The 19,089-nt window shown below is 49.9% G+C and overlaps 1 protein-coding gene across 1 annotated transcript in view; it reads left to right on the forward strand.

The window, feature by feature from the left end:
• NLRC5 (NLR family CARD domain containing 5) overlaps positions 1 to 19,089 on the forward strand; it is a 58,936-nt gene that overhangs the window by 3,716 nt on the left and 36,131 nt on the right. Inside the window, exons 4-11 of the mRNA XM_056136109.1 lie at positions 889 to 2,554; positions 4,361 to 4,444; positions 4,563 to 4,646; positions 5,632 to 5,715; positions 5,830 to 5,919; positions 6,760 to 6,819; positions 14,299 to 14,364; positions 15,180 to 15,263. Coding sequence (XP_055992084.1) covers positions 889 to 2,554; positions 4,361 to 4,444; positions 4,563 to 4,646; positions 5,632 to 5,715; positions 5,830 to 5,919; positions 6,760 to 6,819; positions 14,299 to 14,364; positions 15,180 to 15,263 — 2,218 coding nt within the window. The remainder of the gene's footprint in view (positions 1 to 888; positions 2,555 to 4,360; positions 4,445 to 4,562; positions 4,647 to 5,631; positions 5,716 to 5,829; positions 5,920 to 6,759; positions 6,820 to 14,298; positions 14,365 to 15,179; positions 15,264 to 19,089) is intronic.

Raw genomic sequence — 19,089 nt, forward strand, 5'->3', positions numbered from 1 at the left:
CCTCCAAGGCTCATAGGGCGACACAGGAGCTAGTGATGTCTGCCCGAGAGACCCCTACTTTCAAGCCTTTGTTCCCCAGCTAGGAATCCCCCCTCCCACACACCCCACTCCTGGCTGACCCATGGAGCCACAACTGTGTAAAATAGGCCACAACTTCAGGGAGGTCCGCAGGGGCCCCCAGTGAAAAGCGGTTCCCAGGAGCCAGAGTGATAGTACAGTAGGTAGGGTGCTGGCCTTGCACGTGACTGACCCGGGTTCTGTCCCCGGCATCCCATATGGTCCTCCGAGAAGTGCCAGGAGTGATCCCTGAGTACAGAGCCAGGAGTAAGTCCTGAGCCCCGCTGGATTTGACTCCAGAACAAACAAACAAACAAACAAACAAACAAACAACAGGTTGATCCCATAAGATGTTAGAAGGAGGCCAGAGAGACAGGACAGGGGGCAAGGCACTTGCCTGACACACAGTTGACCCCCAGTTTGATCCCCAGCACCACGTATACATTCCCTGCGCTCCGCCAGGAGTGAACCTTGAGCGCAGGGCCAGGAGTCAGCCCTGGGCACGAGTGGGTGTGCCCCCAAACCAAAGCAGCAAGAACAACTCCCAAAAAGCTGTTGGAAGCAAGTGCCTCTGCTCCCCCCCATACTGAACAGAGTCCCCTCCCCCACCCCAGCAAGCTGGTGCCAAAGAGTCCAGCCAGGACTCTCACTGCCCAGCTCCTGTTAGAGGAGGGCACGCCCGTGCCCCGGAAGACCGGTGCTTTCTAGAAACCCCATGGCAGGGAGCCCCCTGTGTGCCCTTTACCCGCTCCAGCCCCCCCCCAACATACAGCTGAGGTTCTGGGCTTCCTGGGGGCCTCTCACCGTCACCCCCTCTCCTTGCTCCCACAGAGCTGGCCAAGAGCTACCTGCAGCGGCTGAGGACCTCTGCCCAGCAGCGCTACACAGTGGACGTCCCTGAGCCTGGGTGGGCCCTTGTCCCCCAGCAGGTCTACGTACCCCCAATCCTGCAGTGGAGCCGGGCCCCGTCACCCCTGGACTCTCAGGAGGCACCCAGGGGCCCCCTGATGGAAGACGGCCCCCAAGTCAGCCTCCAGGACCTCTTCCCCACTAGGACCGGCAAGGGCACCCGGGTGACCGTGCTCCTGGGGCAGGCGGGCATGGGGAAGACCACCCTAGCCCAGTGGCTCTGCCGGAGGTGGGCGGACGGGCAGCTGCAGTGCTTCCAGGCCGTGTTCCTGTTCGAATTCCGCCTGCTCAACCTCCTCCCCCAGCCGCTGACGCTCTCCCAGCTCCTCTTTGACGCGTCCCTGGGCCCCGAGGCGGCGCCCGTCACGGCCCCCGGCGCGGTGCTGCAGTTCCTGGAGGAGAGAGCCGAGGGTGTCCTGCTCATCTTCGACGGGTTGGACCAGGCCCTGCAGTCTGGCACCGAGGCCCCCGGCTCAGCCCTCGCCCTCTTCTCGGGCCTCTGCCAAGGGACCCTTCTGCCCGGCTGCCAGGTGATGGCCACCTCGCGCCCGGGGAAGCTGCCCGCCTGCCTGCCCAAGGAGGCCGCCCTGGTCCACATGTGGGGCTTCGACGAACCACGGGTGGACGAGTATGTGACCCGCTTCTTCGGCGACCAGGCGGCCCGGGAGGCAGCCCTGTCCACGTTGCGGGCAAATAGGCATGTCCAGAGCGTGTGTGCCATCCCGGCTCTCTGCCAGCTCGCCTGTTTCTGCCTCCGCCACCCGCTCCCCAGCTGCTCCGGGGGCCCAGTGGCCGCCCTCCCGCCCACGGTCACGCAGATGTACCTGCAGCTTGTGCTCATACTCAGCCTGCAGAGGCCGCTGCCCGCCGACGCCCTGCTGGGCCTGGGCGAGGTGGCCCTGAAGGGCCTGAAGGACGGAAAGGTCATCTTCATCTTCTCCGGGGAAGAACTCTGTCCACCTGTGATGGCCTGTGGGGCTGACCACGGCCTGCTGACCTCTCACCGCGTGTGCACAGGCCCGGGACACCAGGAGATCGGCTACGCCTTCCCCTCCCTCAGCCTGCAAGGATTTTTTGCCGCCCTGTACCTGATGGTCAGTGCCACAGTGGACAAAGAGGAGCTGGCCCGCCACGTGGCCCTCTTCTCGCGCTGGGTGCTGAGGACCGTGGCGAGCCCACGCCTCTTGGACGCCCTCCCCGCCTTCCTGGCGGGCCTGGCCTCCCGCTCTTGCCGGCCCTTCCTCAGCCGCCTGGCCCAGAGCGACGAGGCGTGGCTGGGCGCCAGGCAGGCGGCCGTGATACAGGCGCTGAGGAACTTGGCCGCCCGCAAGCTCACGGGCCCCAAGGTGGTTGAGCTCTGTCGCTGCATCGAGGAGACGCAGGAGCCCGAGCTGGCCAGCTTCAGCGCCCAGAACTTCCCCCTTCATCTGCCCTTCCATAATTTCCGGCTCACCTATGGTGACCTGGCTGCCGTGACCAATGTCCTGGGGCACAGGGAAGAACCCATCCACCTGGAGTTTGAGGGCTGCCCCCTGGAGCCCTGCAGCCCTGAAGTCCTGGCAGGCTGTGGGCAGATAGAGTGCCTGAGGTGAGAGCAAGGGCACGGGGGCGGGGGGGTGGGGTTGGCAGGGGAGGCCCCAGGGGAAGTGGGACTGGGGGTGAGCGGAAATTGGTCCGTGGAATGGTAAGACAGAGAGGCGCTTCCATGACCCCTGATCTTTGGGCATGGTGAGGGAGCGTCACGCATTGGCTGCACCTCGGGGTCCAGCTGGGTGCATCTCTTGTGGGGGCTTCCGGCTTTCTTAGTTTATTTTGGGCTTGGGGCATCACATGGGCTGGAGTGATAGCACAGCGGTAGTGTGTTTGGCTTGCATGCGGCCAGCCCCGCCGACCTGGGTTCGATTCCTCCACCCCCCTCGGAGAGCCCGGTAAGCTACCAAGAGTATCTCACCCACATGGCAGAGCCTGGCAAGCTACCCGTGACATATTTGATATGCCAAACACAGTAATAGCAAGTCTCACCATGGAGACGTTACTGGGCCCACTCGAGCAAATCGATGAACAACGGGAGGACAGTGGGGCATCACATCCAGGGGTGCTCAGGGGTCTTCCTGGCTCTGCACTCAGGATTCATCCCTGGCAGTGCTCAGGGGACCATCTGTGGTGCTGGGAGTTTGTACCGGGGTGACCACGTGCAAGGCCAGTGCCCAAGTTCCTGTCTGATCGCTCCAGCCTCTTCCGACTTAAATTTTATTTTTGGGGGGAGGGGGCACACCTGGCAGTGCTCGAGGGGTACTCCCAGCTTGCTGCTTAGAGGATCACTCAGTGCTGGGAATCCACCCAGCCCCTACCCCCACCTCCACCAGCACAGGTGAGCCTGGGCCCAGCCCTTTGCATGATCCCTGCGGCCCTTGCAATGGCTTCCTGGTTCCATCTGGCTCTGTCTGAGTCCCCCTGAGCTGTGTTGTCCTCTTGGTAGTGGTGGGACTTGGAAGGTCATTGAAGCTCTTGACCTATTTCCTCCTCCCATTCAGAAACAGAAAGGCATCGTAGAGTCATTGTGAAGGGAGCCACAGAGACGGTTACAGGGGCTAAGGAGCTTGCCTGGCATGCGGTCCTCAGTCATCGGGGCCTCGCAACAATCCCCAGTACCATTTGGGCCCCCCCCAAATCCCACCATAAGTGACTCCTGAGCACAGAGCCAGGAGGAAGCCCTGAACACACCAGATGTGGCTCCCAAAGCCCAGGAAACGAAGAGAGCTTTAATTGTTGTGAAGTAAAAAGAGCCCGTGGGTGCATCGAGAGATGGCTGAGCACAGCGCCCAGAGCCCAGCAAGTCTCATTCAGGGCTAGCCAGGAGGCCCGGCAGCAGGAGCATGGGCCCCGTGCCCCAGGATGGGATCAGATAGCTCAGAGGGGAGGGGGTCCAGGGATCAGAAACATGGCTAATCCCTGGGTGGTCAGGAAGGACTTGGGTCCTTTCTCCGGCTACTCCCTCTCCTCCTTGGGCACTGAGTTGCATGGACCAAGTCAGACACCTCTGGGCTCTGGAAATAAGGGATGGGTGAGCCGTGCCAACATGTTTAGTAATGCTCAGCCCCAGATGGTCCTGTGGGCACACCAGCTCTAAAGGAGGCTGAGAGTCCCCATCTCTGGCTGGGAAAGGGAGCCGTTTCCTGATTCAGCTCCGTGCCTGTGCATGAAGCGGGTTGGAAGTTGAAGGGACAAGTTTCTGTCTCTGCCGGATAAGCCTTCCTGCTACTGGAACGGTCAGTACTGTGACAAGAGCTGTTTGCGTCACAGCTGTGATTAACTCCACCCCTCAGAGCAGGGGGCCTGGCGCCAAGCCCTGCCCCACAGCAATCCGCTGTCACTCTGCCTCTTTCCACAACAGCTTTAAGAGCAGGAAGTGCGGGGATGACTTTGCCAAAGCCCTCTCCAGGAGTTTGCCCACCATGGGGAGCCTGAGGAAGCTGCGGTGAGCCGGGGTTTGGAACCCGGGGTCCTGAAAATCTCCCCTCCCTTCCCTTAGCCGGGATTGGGGTGGGCTCCTGACCAGCCGCCTTCCCCAATTGCCTTCCATGCTGGCCCTGTAGGCTGTCCGGAAGTAAGATCACTGCCCGTGGCATCGGTTGGCTGTTGGAGGCCTTGCTTCTCTGTACACAGCTGGAAGAGATCTGGTGAGTGACCATCGGGAGGGTTCACAGGCTGCAGGGACGTGCCACTAACCAGCGGTTGGAGTGCCCTGGGATCTGGACTGGAGTTGGAATATTCTGTCAGGCTTTGTATGGGATTTCTTTAGGAAGTCTCAAAGAGGAGAGGTTGACCAGCGTTTGATCCCCAGTGTGCTGCTTTTATTCTCAAGTCTTGCCAGGAGGAATTCCTGAGGGCAGAGTCAGGAGTAAACCCTGAGCACTGCTGGTTGTGGCTAAAAGAAAAAAAAACAGGAGAGGGGAGGAGAGGGGAAGGGAAGGGAGAGGAGGTGAGGGGAGGGGAGGAGAGGAGTGGAGAGGAGAGGAGTGGAGAGGAGCGGAGGAAAAGAAAGAAGGGAAGAAAAGAAAAAGAAAGGAAGGGAGGGAGGGAGAAAGAAAGAGGAAAGGGAACGAAGGGAAAAAATAGAAAAACAAAGAAAGTACCTATATTGCAAACTATATTCCCAGAAAGAGAGAGAGAGAGAGAGAGAGAGAGAGAGAGAGAGAGAGAGAGAGAGAGTCTGCCATAGAGGCAGGTTGAAAAGGACATTGGTGGTGGGAAATGTACACTGGTGAAGGTATGGTGTTGGAACATTGTATGACTGAAACACACAATCATGGACAACTTGCAACAGTGTATCTCACTGTGATTCAGTGAAAGAAAGAAAGAAAGAAAGAAAGAAAGAAAGAAAGAAAGAAAGAAAGAAAGGAAGGGAGGAAGATAGGGAGGAAGGAAGAGAGGGAGGAGGAATAAAGGAAAGAAAGAAAAGGAAAGGAATCCCACGGGGCCCCTTCCCTCCTAACTGTCCCTGCTGGGTACCACGGAGCAGGTCACCCACTTGTTCTGGGCCCCTCATCTTGTGTCCTCTGCTTGAGGGTGGGCATGCCTGTCACGTGGCCACCAGCATGTGAACTGGGGCTTCCAAATGCCCCAGCCCGAGGTCTGAGGGACAGAGCCTCAACCTCCCCACAGCTTTCAGGACAACCAGTTCAAGGACCAGGAGGTGCAGGACATCGTGAAGGAGCTCCTGGCTCTGCCACGCCTCCAGAAGCTCGAGTAAGTAGCCTTTCCACGGTCTCCCTCCCTCGGGAATCACGGGAGCCGGGGGGTGCCCTGGGAGAGGAAATTCCCCCTGACACCTCTAACCACCACCCCCCCCCCCCCATGCAGCCTGAGCTGCAATGATGTCTCGGTGGCCACCCTGCTCCTCTTGACAAAGGTGGCAGTCACATGCCCTGCCGTGAGGATGCTGCAGGTCAGGTGAGCGAGGGTGGGATCCTAGTCTCCAGTTCCTGAGAAAGAGAAGGGAAAGATGGAGAGAGAGGGGACAGAGGGAGACCCAAGTCGGCCCGCTCCACCACGTCTGTGTTTCCCTGGTCTCTCTAAAGCCTAGCCCACAGCTGGCACCCGGCACTCAACAAACCATGAGGGCACAGTAAAAATGAAAGGAGGAACATTAAGTCGGGCAAAGTGATGGAGGAAGGAACGAACAAGGGCACAGCCAGCCGCCTGGAGCCCCCGGCGGCCTGTGGCATGTGTCGCTCTCCACGGTGCTGAATGCACAACGCTGGGTTTTATTCCCGCCAGGTCAAGTGCCTGGCTCCTAATCCTTAAACAATGAGACTCCTATAAAAACCCTCAGCGGGGAAAACTTCAATGATCTATGAGGTCAGAATTGCTTCCCTGACCTCTTTCTTAAAAACACTCATAATTTATCAAGTATTGAGGAAGTCTCAATTTTACAGACTTGGAGTTCTCTTGCCAGTTCAATCATTTCTCTGTCAACACACACACACACACACACACACACACACACACACACACACACAGAGAGAAATCAGATTTTGCCTGGGGAGATGGCGCCAAGGAACAGAATGCCTGTTCATATGCTAGGAGGCCCCGGGTTTGAGCCCTGGCATCTCATGGTGCCTCCAGCACCATCCTGGGATTACACTCAGGCAAGACTAGTTGTGGTCCAAAACAAAAATCAAAGCCAGCCAAAAAAATTTTTTTCTCTGGAATTTTAGGGAAGCAAGGGGGAGGGAGAACTGTGCTGGTTTCCACTCCACACGTTTCATGGCTTGGTATTTACCCCTGCAGCGAGACGGATCTTGTCTTCCTTCTCTCCCCGCCTGCAGAGACAAATGGGGATCTTCAAAGGTAAGAAACTAGCCGGAGCAGGTGGGGGCTCATTCTGATAATTGATCTGAGTTCAGACAGTGATGGGCAAAGGAGACCTAGAATGGGCTTTTGGGGGCGGGTAGATTCTTGCTTTAAAGAACAAGTCACTGCTTAGTGTTGGTAAAGGACTTTAATTCCTCTAATATCTCATGGCCATGCTGAGGAAACATTTACAGAAGTCTGAGAATGAGCCAGACTCAGATAGGGAACAAAGATGCTGTGAGTTTGCCAGGGGAAACTCTTTCTATGAAAAATGGGAAAGGCGACTATCGCCCCCCTACACAGCTTCCATATGGATCCAAGCTTTGGCCAGCTTCAGGGGGTTAGGGAACAGGATACTGCTTCTTAAGAGAGAGTGTGGTTTCCCCGTGTGTTCCTGCTAAGACTCAGAGATAGCAGATGCTATATGCCCTTGGGCAAGTCTTTTCCCTGCTCTCTGCCTCTCCTTCTTACCTGTACAATGTTCAGCAGGTATGTTGTCAGTTCCCCCTTGGACTGATGTATGCCTAGTACAGCAGCTGCTATACACACGTGGTTATTTAAATCAACAAAGTTATATAGGTCAGAACAATAGCATAGTAGGTAGGGCACTTGCCTTGCACACAGCTGACCCAGATCCAATCCCCAGCACCCCTTATGGTCCTCTGAACCCCTCCAGAAGTGATCCTTGAGAGCAGAGCAGGTGTAGTATCTGAGTAGAGCTATATGTGGGCCCCAAAAAATCAAACAAACAACTACAAGGAAGATTCCCATTTATTGGTTGCCTTGGCATACTTCAAGTACATGGCCATGGGTGGTCAGTGACTTCCATAGTGGATGACACAGATATAAAATGTGACTGTTGTCCTAGAAAGCTCAGTTAGACAAGTGAGGACTGAGAGGTCAGTGAAAACCTTACTCTGAAGGTCCCAACATCCCTGCAGCCTCCATCCTCCCCCTGGCTAGGTGGGAAAGAGACCGGAGGTGCTGTGATCCCCGCATCTGGGCCCACATGCACTCCATACTCCCCGCCTTCCAGATGACAGAGCTCATCTTCACATCTTAGACAATAGCTTCTTAAGAATTGCCACTTTTTTTTTATTAGTGAAACACCATGAGGTACAGTTGTAGATTTACAATTTTTGTGCTTGGGTTTCGATTATACAATGATCAGATACCCATCCCTCCACCAGTGCCCATTTTCCACCACCATGGATAATATCCCCCCACCCCCATCCCCCCATCCCCCCCTGCCTCTGTGGCAGGGCAATCCCCTGTGTTCTCGTTCTCCTTTTGGGTGTTGTGGTCTGCAAAAGAGGCATTGAGTGGCAAACATGTTCAGTCCATAGTCTACTTTCGACATGCATCTCCCCTCCTGGGAGGTTCCTCCAAACACCCTTTATTTGGTGCTCCCTTCTCTATCTGATCTGCCCTTTCCTCTAGAATGCCCAGCTGGCCACTAAGCTATGGAGTAATCCTCCTGGTGCTGATCTCAGCTATTCTTGGGTATTAATCTCATATTTTGTTACTTTATATCCCCCAGATGAATGCAATCTTTCTATGTCTATCCCTCTCTTCTGACTCATTTCGCTTAGCATGATACTTTCCATGTTGTACCACTTGTATGTAAATTTCATGACCTCATCCTTTCTAACAGCTACATAGTACTCCATTGTGTAGATGTACCAAAGTTTCTTTAACCAGTCATCTGTTCTTGGGCATTCAGGTTTCTTCCAGTTTCTGGCTATTGTAAAGAGTGCTGCAATGAAAAAACAAGTGCAGATGTCACTTCGACTATACATTTTTTCCCCTTTATTTTATTTTATTTTATTTTACAGTTGTAGATTTACAATTTTTTGTGCTTTGGTTTCAATTATACAATGATCAGATACCCATCCCTCCACCAGTGCCCATTTTCCACCACCATGGATAATATCCCTCCCACCCCCATCCCCCCATCCCCCCTGTCTCTGTGGCAGGGCAATCCCCTGTGTTCTCTCTCTCCTTTTGGATGTTGTGGTCTGCAAAAGAGGCATTGAGTGGCAAACATGTTCAGTCCATAGTCTACTTTCGACATGCATCTCCCCTCCTGGGAGGATACTCCAAACATCCTTTATTTGGTGCTCCCTTCTCTATCTGAACTGCCCTTTCCTCTAGGATACCCGGCTGGCCTCTAAGTTATGGAGTAATCCTCCTGGTGCTGATCTCAGCTATTCTTGGGTATTAATCTCATATTTTGTTACTTTATATCCCCCAGATGAATGCAATCTTTCTATGTCTATCCCTCTCTTTCTGACTCATTTCGCTTAGCATGATACTTTCCATATTGTACCACTTGTATGTAAATTTCATGACTTCATCTTTTCTAACAGCTACATAGTACTCCATTGTGTAGATGTACCAAAGTTTCTTTAACCAGTCATCTGTTCGTGGGCATTCAGGTTTCTTCCAGTTTCTGGCTATTGTAAAGAGTGCTGCAATGAACAAACAAGTGCAGATGTCACTTCGACTATACATTTTTGCCTCTCTGGGATATAGTTCCAGAAGGGGTATTGCTGGGTCAAATGGGAGCTCAATTTCTAATTTTTTGAGAATCGTCCATACTGTTTTCCAGAAGGGCTGAACCAGTCGACATTCCCACCAACAGTGAAGGAGTGTCCCTTTCTCGCCACATCCGCGCCAGCACTGGTTGCTTTTGTTCTTTTGAATGTGGGCCAGTCTCTGAGGTGTGAGATGGTATCTCATTGTGGTTTTGATCTGCATCTCCCTGATGATTAATGATGTAGAGCATTTTCTCATGTGCTTTTTTGCCATTCAGATTTCTTCTTTGAGAAAGTTTCTGTTCATTTCATTGCCCCATTTTTGGATGGGGTTGGATGTTTTCTTCTTGTGGAGTTTAACCAGTATTTTGTATATCCTGGATATCAACCCCTTGTCAGATGTGTATTTGGCAAATATCCTTTCCCATTCTGTAGGCTGTCTTTGTATTTTGGTCACTGTTTCTTTGGAGGTGCAGAAGCTTCTTAGTTTAAGATAGTCCCATTTATCTATCTCTGTTTTCACTTGCTCGGCCAGTGGCATGGCATCTTTGAAGATACCATTAGCTTCAATGTCATGGAGGGTTTTGCCAACTTTGTCTTCAATGTACCTTATGGTTTCTGGTCTGATGTTGAGGTCTTTAATCCATTTTGATCTTACTTTTGTACATGGTGTTAGGCAGAGTTCTGAGCCCATTTTTTTGCATGTAGCCATCCAGTGATGCCAGCACAATTTGTTAAAGAGGCTTTCCTTACTCCATTTCACATTACTTGCACCTTTATCAAAGATTAGATGATCATATGATTGAGGGGAGATGTCAGTGTATTCAACACTGTTCCATTGGTCTGCAGTTCTGCCTTTGTTCCAGTACCATGCTGTTTTAATTATTACTGCTTTGTAGTACAGTTTGAAGTTCGGGAGGTTAATTCCTCCCATTTTCTTTTTCCCAAGAATTGCTTTAGCTATTCGTGGGGGCTTATTGTTCCATATAAATTTCAGGAGTGCTTACTCCATTTCTTTGAAGAATGTCATGGGTATCTTTATAGGGATTGCATTGAATTTATACAATGCTTTCCGTAGTATTGCCATTTTGACAATGTGAAGTCTACCGACCCATGAGCAGGGGATATCTTTCCATTTCCTCATGTCCTCTTTTATTTCCTGAAGTAGCGTTTTGTAGTTTTCTTTGTACAGGTCCTTTACTTCCTTAGTTAAGCTGATTCCTAGGTACTTGATTTTCTGGGGCACAATTGTGAACGGGATTGTTTTTTCATGTTGCTTTCTTCTCTCTCACTGTTTGCGTATAGGAAAGCCATGGACTTTTGGGTATTGATTTTATAGCCTGCAACTTTACTATATGAGTCTATTGTTTCTAGGAGTTTTTTGGTGGAGGTTATTGGGTTCTCTAAGTATAGTATCATATCATCTGCGAATAGTGAGAGTTTGATTTCTTCCTTTCCTACCTGAATGCCCTTAATATCTTTTTCTTGCCTAATCGCTATTGCAAGTACTTCCAGTACTATATTGAACAGCAGTGGAGATAGTGGGCATCCTTGTCTCGTCCCTGATCTTAGAGGGAAGGCTCTCAGTTTTTCCCCATTGAGGATGATGCTTGCTGTAGGCTTGTGGTAGATGGCTTTAATTATGTTGAGGAAGGTCCCCTCTATACCCATTTTGGCTAGGGTTTTCATCATAAAGGGGTGCTGGATCTTGTCAAATGCTTTCTCTGCATCTATTGATATAATCATATGCTTTTTATCTTTTCTTTTGTTGATATGATGAATTATGTTGATTGATTTCCAAATGTTAAACCATCCTTGCATACCTGGGATGAATCCTACTTGGTCATGGTGTATGATCTTTTTGATGAGTAGTTGGATTCTATTTGCTAGTAGTTTGTTGAGGATCTTTGCATCTGTGTTCATCAGGGATATCGGTCTGTAATTCTCTTTCTTTGTGGTATCTCTGTCTGCTTTTGGTATCAGTGTGATATTTGCTTCATAGAAACTGTTTGGAAGTGTTTTTGATATTTCAATTTCGTGGAAAAGCTTAAAGAGGATTGGGAGTAAGTCCTCTTTAAAGATTTGGAAGAATTCACTAGTGAATCCATCCGCACCAGGACTTTTGTGCTTGGGGAGACTTTTTATTACCATTTCAATTTCCTTGATGGTGATAGGTCTATTCAGGTATTCCAGGTCTTCTTGGTTCAGCCTTGGCAGTCTGTAGGAGTCTAGGAATTTATCCATTTCCTCGAGGTTTTGATGTTCCGTGGCATAAAGCTTCTCAAAGTACTCCCTGAGGATCCTTTGAATTTCTGTAGTTTCTGTTGTAATGACCCCCTTTTCATTTCTGATTCGGTTTATTAGGGTTTTCTCTCTCCCTTTCTTTGTGAGTTTTACTAGAGGCTTATCGATCTTGTTAATTTTCTCGAAGAAACAGCTCTTGGTTTCATTGATCTTTCGGATTGTTTTTTGGGTTTCCATCTCGTTAATCTCTGCTCTGAGTTTTATTATTTCCTTTCTCCTGTTCGGGTTGTGCTCCTTTTTTTGGTCCTTCTCCAAGCTCTTAAGCTGTGAGGTTAGGTTACTTATGTGTGCTCGCTCCTCCTTCCTGAGGAATGCTTGTAGAGCTATAAACTTTCCTCTTAACACAGCCTTTGCTGTGTCCCATAAGTTTTGGTAACTCGTGTTCTCATTTTCATTCGTTTCTAGGAATCTTTTGATTTCCTCTTTGACTTCCTGTCTAATCCACTCGTTGTTCAATAGCTCACTGTTTAATTTCCAGGTGTTTGATTTAGTTTTCTGTTTTTGTGTGTGATTTACTTCTAATTTCAGCGCATTATGGTCTGAGAAGATTGTTGATACAATCTCTATCTTCTTAATTTTATGGAGGCATGTTTTGTGGCTCAGCATGTGGTCTATCTTGGAGAATGTTCCATGTACGCTTGAGAAGAATGTGTATTCAGCTTTTTGTGGATGAAGTGTCCTGTATATATCTACTAAGTCCCTTTCTTCCATTGTTTCCCTCAGATGAAGTATGTCCTTGCTAAGCTTGAGTGTGGTTGATCTATCAAGAAGTGACAAAGCGGTGTTGAAGTCTCCCACTAGTATTGTGTTGCTATTGATGTCTTTTTCCAAATCTATGAGTAGTTGTTTTAAGTACTTTGCTGGTCTCTCATTAGGTGCATATACATTTATTATTGTAAGTTCTTCCTGTTGTACAGATCCTTTGATCAATAAGAAATGGCCTTCACTGTCTCTTATGACCTTCTTCACTCTGAAATCGATGTGGTCTGATATAAGGATGGCTACCCCAGCTTTTTTATGGGAGCTGTTTGCCTGTAGGATTGTTTTACAGCCTTTGACTCTGAGTCTGTGTTTGCTTTGACTATTGAGATGTGTTTCTTGCAGGCAGCAGAATGTTGGGTTCAATTTTCTAATCCATCCTGCCACTCTATGTCTTTTAATTGGTGCGTTTAGCCCATTGACATTGAGAGAGATTATTGTTATGGGATTTTGTCCCATTGTTCTGTTGAAATTTGGTGTATTTGAGGGACCTTTCTTGCCTTAAAGTAGTCCATTTAGTTGTTCTTGTAACCATGGTTTTGAGTCTATGAAGTTCCTGAGCTGTTGTTTGTCTGTGAAACTGTGTGTTGTTCCTTCTATTATGAATGAGAGTCTCGCTGGGTAAAGTATTTTTGGGGAGGCATTTATTTCATTGAGTTTTTTCACTATGTCCCACCACTGTTTTCGGGCCATGAGAGTTTCATCAGAAAAATCAGCTGTGAATTTTAAGGATGCTCCTTTGTAAGAGATTTCTTTCTTCGATCTTGCTGCTTTCAGAATTTTGTCTCTGTCTAAGGTTTTGGTCATTTTGATCAGAATGTGTCTTGGGGTATTTTTATTCGGATTTCTTCTAGCTGGTACCCTTCGGGCCTCCTGAATGTGGTCACAAGTTTTCTTCAGCTCTGGAAACGTTGTAGCAATGATGTCTTTGACAGTTTCTTCTTCATCAAGCTTTTCTTCCTGTACCTCTGGTACTCCAATAATTCTTATGTTACCCCTCTTGGCTTCATCACGATCTTCTCTTGCCATCTGTTCCTGAATTGTGAGTCTCTTTTCCATTTTCTGCTCTTTTCTGGAGAGTCTCTGAACTTTATCTTCGAGCTCACTGATTCTGTTCTCAGCAGCTCTTACTCTGCTGCTGAGGCCTTCCACTGAGTTTTTCAATTCGCCTACGAGATTTTTCAGGTCTGACATTTCCGATTGCATTTTCCTCATTTCTGCCTTCAAATCCTCTTGTCTTCTATTGGCGTTGCTTTCCATTGCTTCTTTTAGTTCCCTAAGCATAAGAATTGCCACTTTTGTGCCAGTGCTGGGCATTTGACCCTACACTACATCACTCAATCCTTCAATCACTCTGTGTACTGGAAATTGTCTTCCCATTTTAGAGAAAAGAAATTGGAGGGGCTATGGAGGTAGGTACAGGGGTATTTGCTTGCACATCTCCAACCCAGGTTCTATCTCTGGCACCCTGTATGGTCCTCGAGTAGTGCCAAGAGTAATCTCTAAGCACAGAGCCAGGAGTAAGCCCTAAACAGCTGACTGTGGCATTGCACCCCATTGCTGCAAAAAAAAAAAAAAGAAAGAAAGAAAGAAAAGAAAAGAAAAAAGGAAAGAGAACTTGGAGACTGAAGGGTGGACTGATTTGATTTGCTACCACCTCACCATTGTAGCAGAGCCCAAGTTTGAATCAAAATCCTTTTAACCTTTGTTCCTGCTGCTTTGCTGGGTAGCGCCCAGGGCACCTTCAAGCCATCATCTTTGTGACTCACTTACTGTGGGTTGGTGCTATAGGGTTTGCAGCCCCTAGAAGACAAGCAAAGAAGTTTGATTCATCAGACACTGGAGTCCAGACCAGTGTTTGATTTGTTCTTGCCAGAGCCTCAGACCGACAGGGAACTGCCATCCAGAAGAAGGAGACCCAGGACCGAAGCTTGAGTCTCAGGTAGGACTCTGTTGACTTAAGGAGAGGGAGGAGGCATGGAGGGAGAGCCCCTTCCCCGGGCAGCAATGGCAGTGGTGAGAGGAGAAAGGAAGAGCAGAGATGGACAAGGGGAGGCCATGAACTAGGAGCACCTGTCATTGCAATAATAATAGCTACAATCCAAAGGGCTCTGTTCTACATGGGTCCAGTAGCTTATATTCATTAATATTCACTAATATTCCTTTGAAAGGGGCCAGAGTGATAGCACAGCATGTAGGGCGTTTGCCTTGCACACAGCTCACCTGGGTTCGATCCCCAGCGTCCTATATGGTCCCCCGAGCACCACCAGGAGTAATTCCTGAGTGCATGAGCCAGGAGTAACCCCTGTGCATTGCTGGGTATGACCCAAAAAGAAAAAAATATATTCCTTTGAAAGTCCTCGAGGTTGGCACAAGAATCCACCAGGTAGGGCACTTGCCTTGCACATGACTGACTTGAGTTTAACCCTGACACTGCATATGGTCCCCTGAGCCCCACCAGAGTGAGTGGTCCCTGAGCACAGAGCCAGGACTAAGCCCTGAGTACTGCCAGGTGTGGCTCCCAAACAAAACAAAACACATTCCTTTGTAAGTTCTATGAAGTAGACATTGGTATGCCCATTGGATAGGAGGAGGCTGAGTCTCAGGCGGGTGGAGTGCCTAATGAGGCCAGAGTGAGACTCAGGCCTGTTGGCTTCCTGCCTGGGTCAGCTCCTGTGTCTGGGGACAACTTGCAGGGCTCAGGAAGACCTGGTGTCGCTTCTTGACTTGAACTCTGTCCCGCCACTCTCTCCCCAGGCTCCAGAAGTGTCAGCTCAGGGTCCACAATGTGGAGATTCTCCTAGCCCATCTCCAGGAGGGCCTCCAACTGGAAGAAGTGGAGTGAGTATTAAGGAAAGGGCTGGGGCAGGAAATGGGGGCTGGGGAGGGGGAATCCCCTTGGAATGGACGTGTGGGGGATGGGCATGCTTCCTCAGCCAGAACTTTGGTATCAGAACATGTCAAGAGCTTCTGCTCTCCAGCACATTTCTGGATGCTTGAACATGTGTCCTGACTGAACCCTCATGCCCCTATCAGGTAAGCTCCGAGGAGGAAAAGAGCTACAGGAAGGTAAATTTGCTCAAGGCCACCCAAGAAGGAAGAGTCTAGGGTTGAAGTTCCAACTGACTCCCGGCCTCCTCCTGGCCATCCCATCACCAGAATTTGCAAAGTGTATGCCCCTCCCTGGGTCTGATGCAGGAGCAGTGAAGAAGGGTCTCTGTGTTTGTCCACGGTTCCCAGGTTCAAGCATGAAAATGTTGGGGCTGGAGCGATAGCACAGCGGGTAGGGCGTTTGCCTTGCACACGGCCAACCTGGGTTCAATTCCCAGAATCCCATATAATCCCCTGAGCACCGCCAGAATTCCTAAGTGCAAAGCCAGGAGTAACCCCTGAGCATCGCCGGGTGTGACCCAAAAAGAAAAAAAAAATATTGAGTAATACAGATGTTCAGACTAAAAGTTAGAAAACAGAGACATTTAGGGTCGGAGTGATATTACAGTGGGAAGTGCATTTGTTTTGCATGTGGCTGACCCGGGGTCGATCCCCAGCATCCCATATGGTCCCCCAAGCACCACCAGGAGTAATTTCTGAGTGCATATCCAGGAGTAATCCCTGAGCATCATCACTGGATGTGACCCAGAAAAGAAAAGTAAAGTAGAAAAGAAAATTAAGATGTTTATTAAAAAGGAGCTGAAATAGAAACGCCCTAGCAAGGGAGGAACTTAGTATAGGACTGAGTGAAATATGGCTTGTTTTGTGGGGGATTTATAGGAAACCGAGTGTTTAAAATGTAGGCTGGAGACAGCTTAAAAGAAGCTGTTCGCAGCAGCTGGCCTGGGGAAACAGAGGGTTCCTCTTTCAAGTTTGGGTTCCAAGTAACAGCCCTTGGGCCCACAGTCTTCCAGAGTGAGGTGGCCCTCCCTTTGTAGCCCGAGAAATGTCCATGATTCTCAGGGACCAGACAGAGCCTTGCAGAATAGGGCCAGGGGGTTGTGGATGTGTGAGCATGAGATGCCTTAGATGGGGGCCTGCTGGGCCTGTCCCCGGAAAATCAAAGGGGCATGAAGGCACAAGTTGACTTGCTAGGAAGTCTCTTGAGCCAAGAGTCCCTTTGCTTTGCTGAATAAAACATGAACTTTGACATGTCCCCTTGGGAAAACCAAGACAGGATGAAAATGTATTTCCTTTTTTTTTAAAACCAAACCCACGTACTTCATCTCACTTCCATCAAGCCTGCCCCTCTTCTGTCTTCTCATTTGCAACAAGGGTCCTGTCACCCCAGGTGACACAGCAGACACCTTGGCCCCATTTCCTCCTCCATAACCAGCCCATTCTAGGTTCGCCTGCCTCTGTGCAGCTTTAAAAATGATTCTCAAGAGGGGCTGGAGCGATGACACACAGCCTTGCAAACAGCTGACCTGGGTCCAATCCCCAGCATCCCATATGGTCCCCCAGCAGCACCAGGAGTAATTCCTGAGTGCATCAGCCAGGAATGATCCCTGAGTATCACCAACTGTGACCCCAAAAAAGATTTAAAAAAATAGTAAAAACGATTCTCAGGAGATGAGAGAGATAATACAGCAGGGAGGGCTCTTGTCTTGCATGCAGCCTATCCAAATTCAATTCCCGGCATTTCATATGGTCTCCTGAGCCCACCAAGAGGGATTCCTGAGTTCATAGCCTAAGCATCACTGGGTATGGCCCAAAAATGAACATAAACAACAAAAAGAGTCTCTTTTCTCCATCCTTTTCCATCCACCTCCTTAGTCCTAATTACTCTCATCTTCATGACCCTCAGCTTCCTTCACTGGATCCCCTCTGTGTGGCAGAGATTGAACTGCATTTTATTCCTTCCTAGATCCCAAAGTTCTATGTGATCCAGACCCCTGGACAACTCCACCCCCAAACCCCACCTAGTCCTGCCCTCTAATGGGTCTTCAATGCAGACCTTCTAGCTCCCTTTCAGCGCTCAGATGTGCTGTACCACAGGGCCTTTGAATGTGCTGTTCTCAGTAGTGTTGCTGTAATTCTGGTCTCTGGAAGACCAGAGGACTTAAGAGAGTTCTTGCTCCCTGTGATCAACTGCCCTGACAATCCTACAAAGGCGACTCAGCTTGGTCTGCATAACCTGGGAGCTTGTTCTTTCCACCGGAACCTATGACTTGGGGCCATGGAACTTAATTCAGGGAGAGATTTTACTCTCTTGTCTTAAAGGAGACGGAAGTGAGCATTCTCCATTCAGACTCCAGATTCTTGTCTTCATCATGAGAGACAAATCAAGGATGAGACAGTGTATTATAGGAAACAACGTTACACACCCAAGCCACAGGTGTGGGATTTCCTATGGAAGAATTACATCTTTTAGGTTTGGGGCAAGGATTTTTACAGGGTGCGCTAGCTAAGTGCCAGAGACCAGCCCCAGGTGAACAGACTGAGGCAGAGGTGCGTGAGGATTAAGAAGACAAGAGAGGGTAGGGGTGGTGAGAGGGATCCTGGGAACATTAGTGTCAGAGAATGGGCAGTGGTGGAGGGATGCGTACTCGATCATTGTATGACTGAAAAAAAAAAACCATGAAAGTTTGTGAGTCTGTAACTGTATCTGACAGCAATTCATTTTAGTTTTAGAAAAGAAGAAGACAAGGGGCTAGAGCAATAACACAGCAAGTAGGGTGTTTGCCTTGCATGCAGCTGACCCAGGTTCAATTCTCAGCATCCCATAGGGTCCCCTGAGCACTGCCAGGAGTGATTCCTGAGTGCAGAGCCAGGAGTAACCCCTGTGCATCGCCGGGTGTGACCCAAAAAAAAAAGCCAAAAAAAAAGAGAGAGAAGAAGAAGAAGAAGACAAGAGAGAAATAAGAGAGAAAAGCAAGGGGTCAGAGGGCTAGCAGCCTCGTGGCCTGAGAGCCCCGACTTTCCAGAGACTTCCGTATTTACTGTCTTAAACCAACCTTCCTCAGGAAACCAAGGGTTAACATTTGCAGACATTTGCCTACGGTGTTGGCAGAGTCTCCTGCCCCCGCGCCTGGCTCTCCTCGCCAGGGCCCCTTGGAGGGGAACGGGTTGAGTTTTCCTCCCCACCCCGACCAGGGCTCCGGCAGCCAAAGACCTCCAGAACCAGCCACCACCATGCTGAAACCACTCTCCACATGCATGAAGGTACCGGCAGAGGAACAAAGGCATGCAGGTCCCGGGGCTGAGATCTCCAAGCCTGCTCGGATCGGGGCTGAGCATCCTCCACCCAGATCCTCTATATTCCAGTAGGCAGGGGTCACACCCACCAACTGGCCCCCTGGCACCATGTAATCCCATCAATGGCCAAGACTCAGAGACTATAAAAACCAGCTCCTGGAAGCGCACAGGCGCATTTGCGGCCGCATGACATCTTATTACCTCATCCTTTGGACACACTGGCAGGCTACCGAATGTAACCTGCCCACACGGCAGAGTCTGGCAAACTCCCCGTGGCGTACCCAATATGCCAAATACTAGTAACAATGATGGGTCTCATTCTCCTAACCCTGAAAGAGCCTTGACTGTGGCACTTTTTAGAATCTCAGGGCTAGGACAAAGAAGACGTTACTGGGGCCTGCTCGAGGCAATCGACAAACAACGGGATGGTCATGATCGTGATCGTGCCTACGGTGTTGCTCTAACCAAGCTAAACGTG

The sequence above is a fragment of the Sorex fumeus genome, unplaced genomic scaffold, assembly GCF_029834395.1.
Source record: "Sorex fumeus unplaced genomic scaffold, SorFum_2.1 ptg000122l, whole genome shotgun sequence".
NCBI classification, from domain to species: Eukaryota; Metazoa; Chordata; class Mammalia; order Eulipotyphla; family Soricidae; genus Sorex; species Sorex fumeus.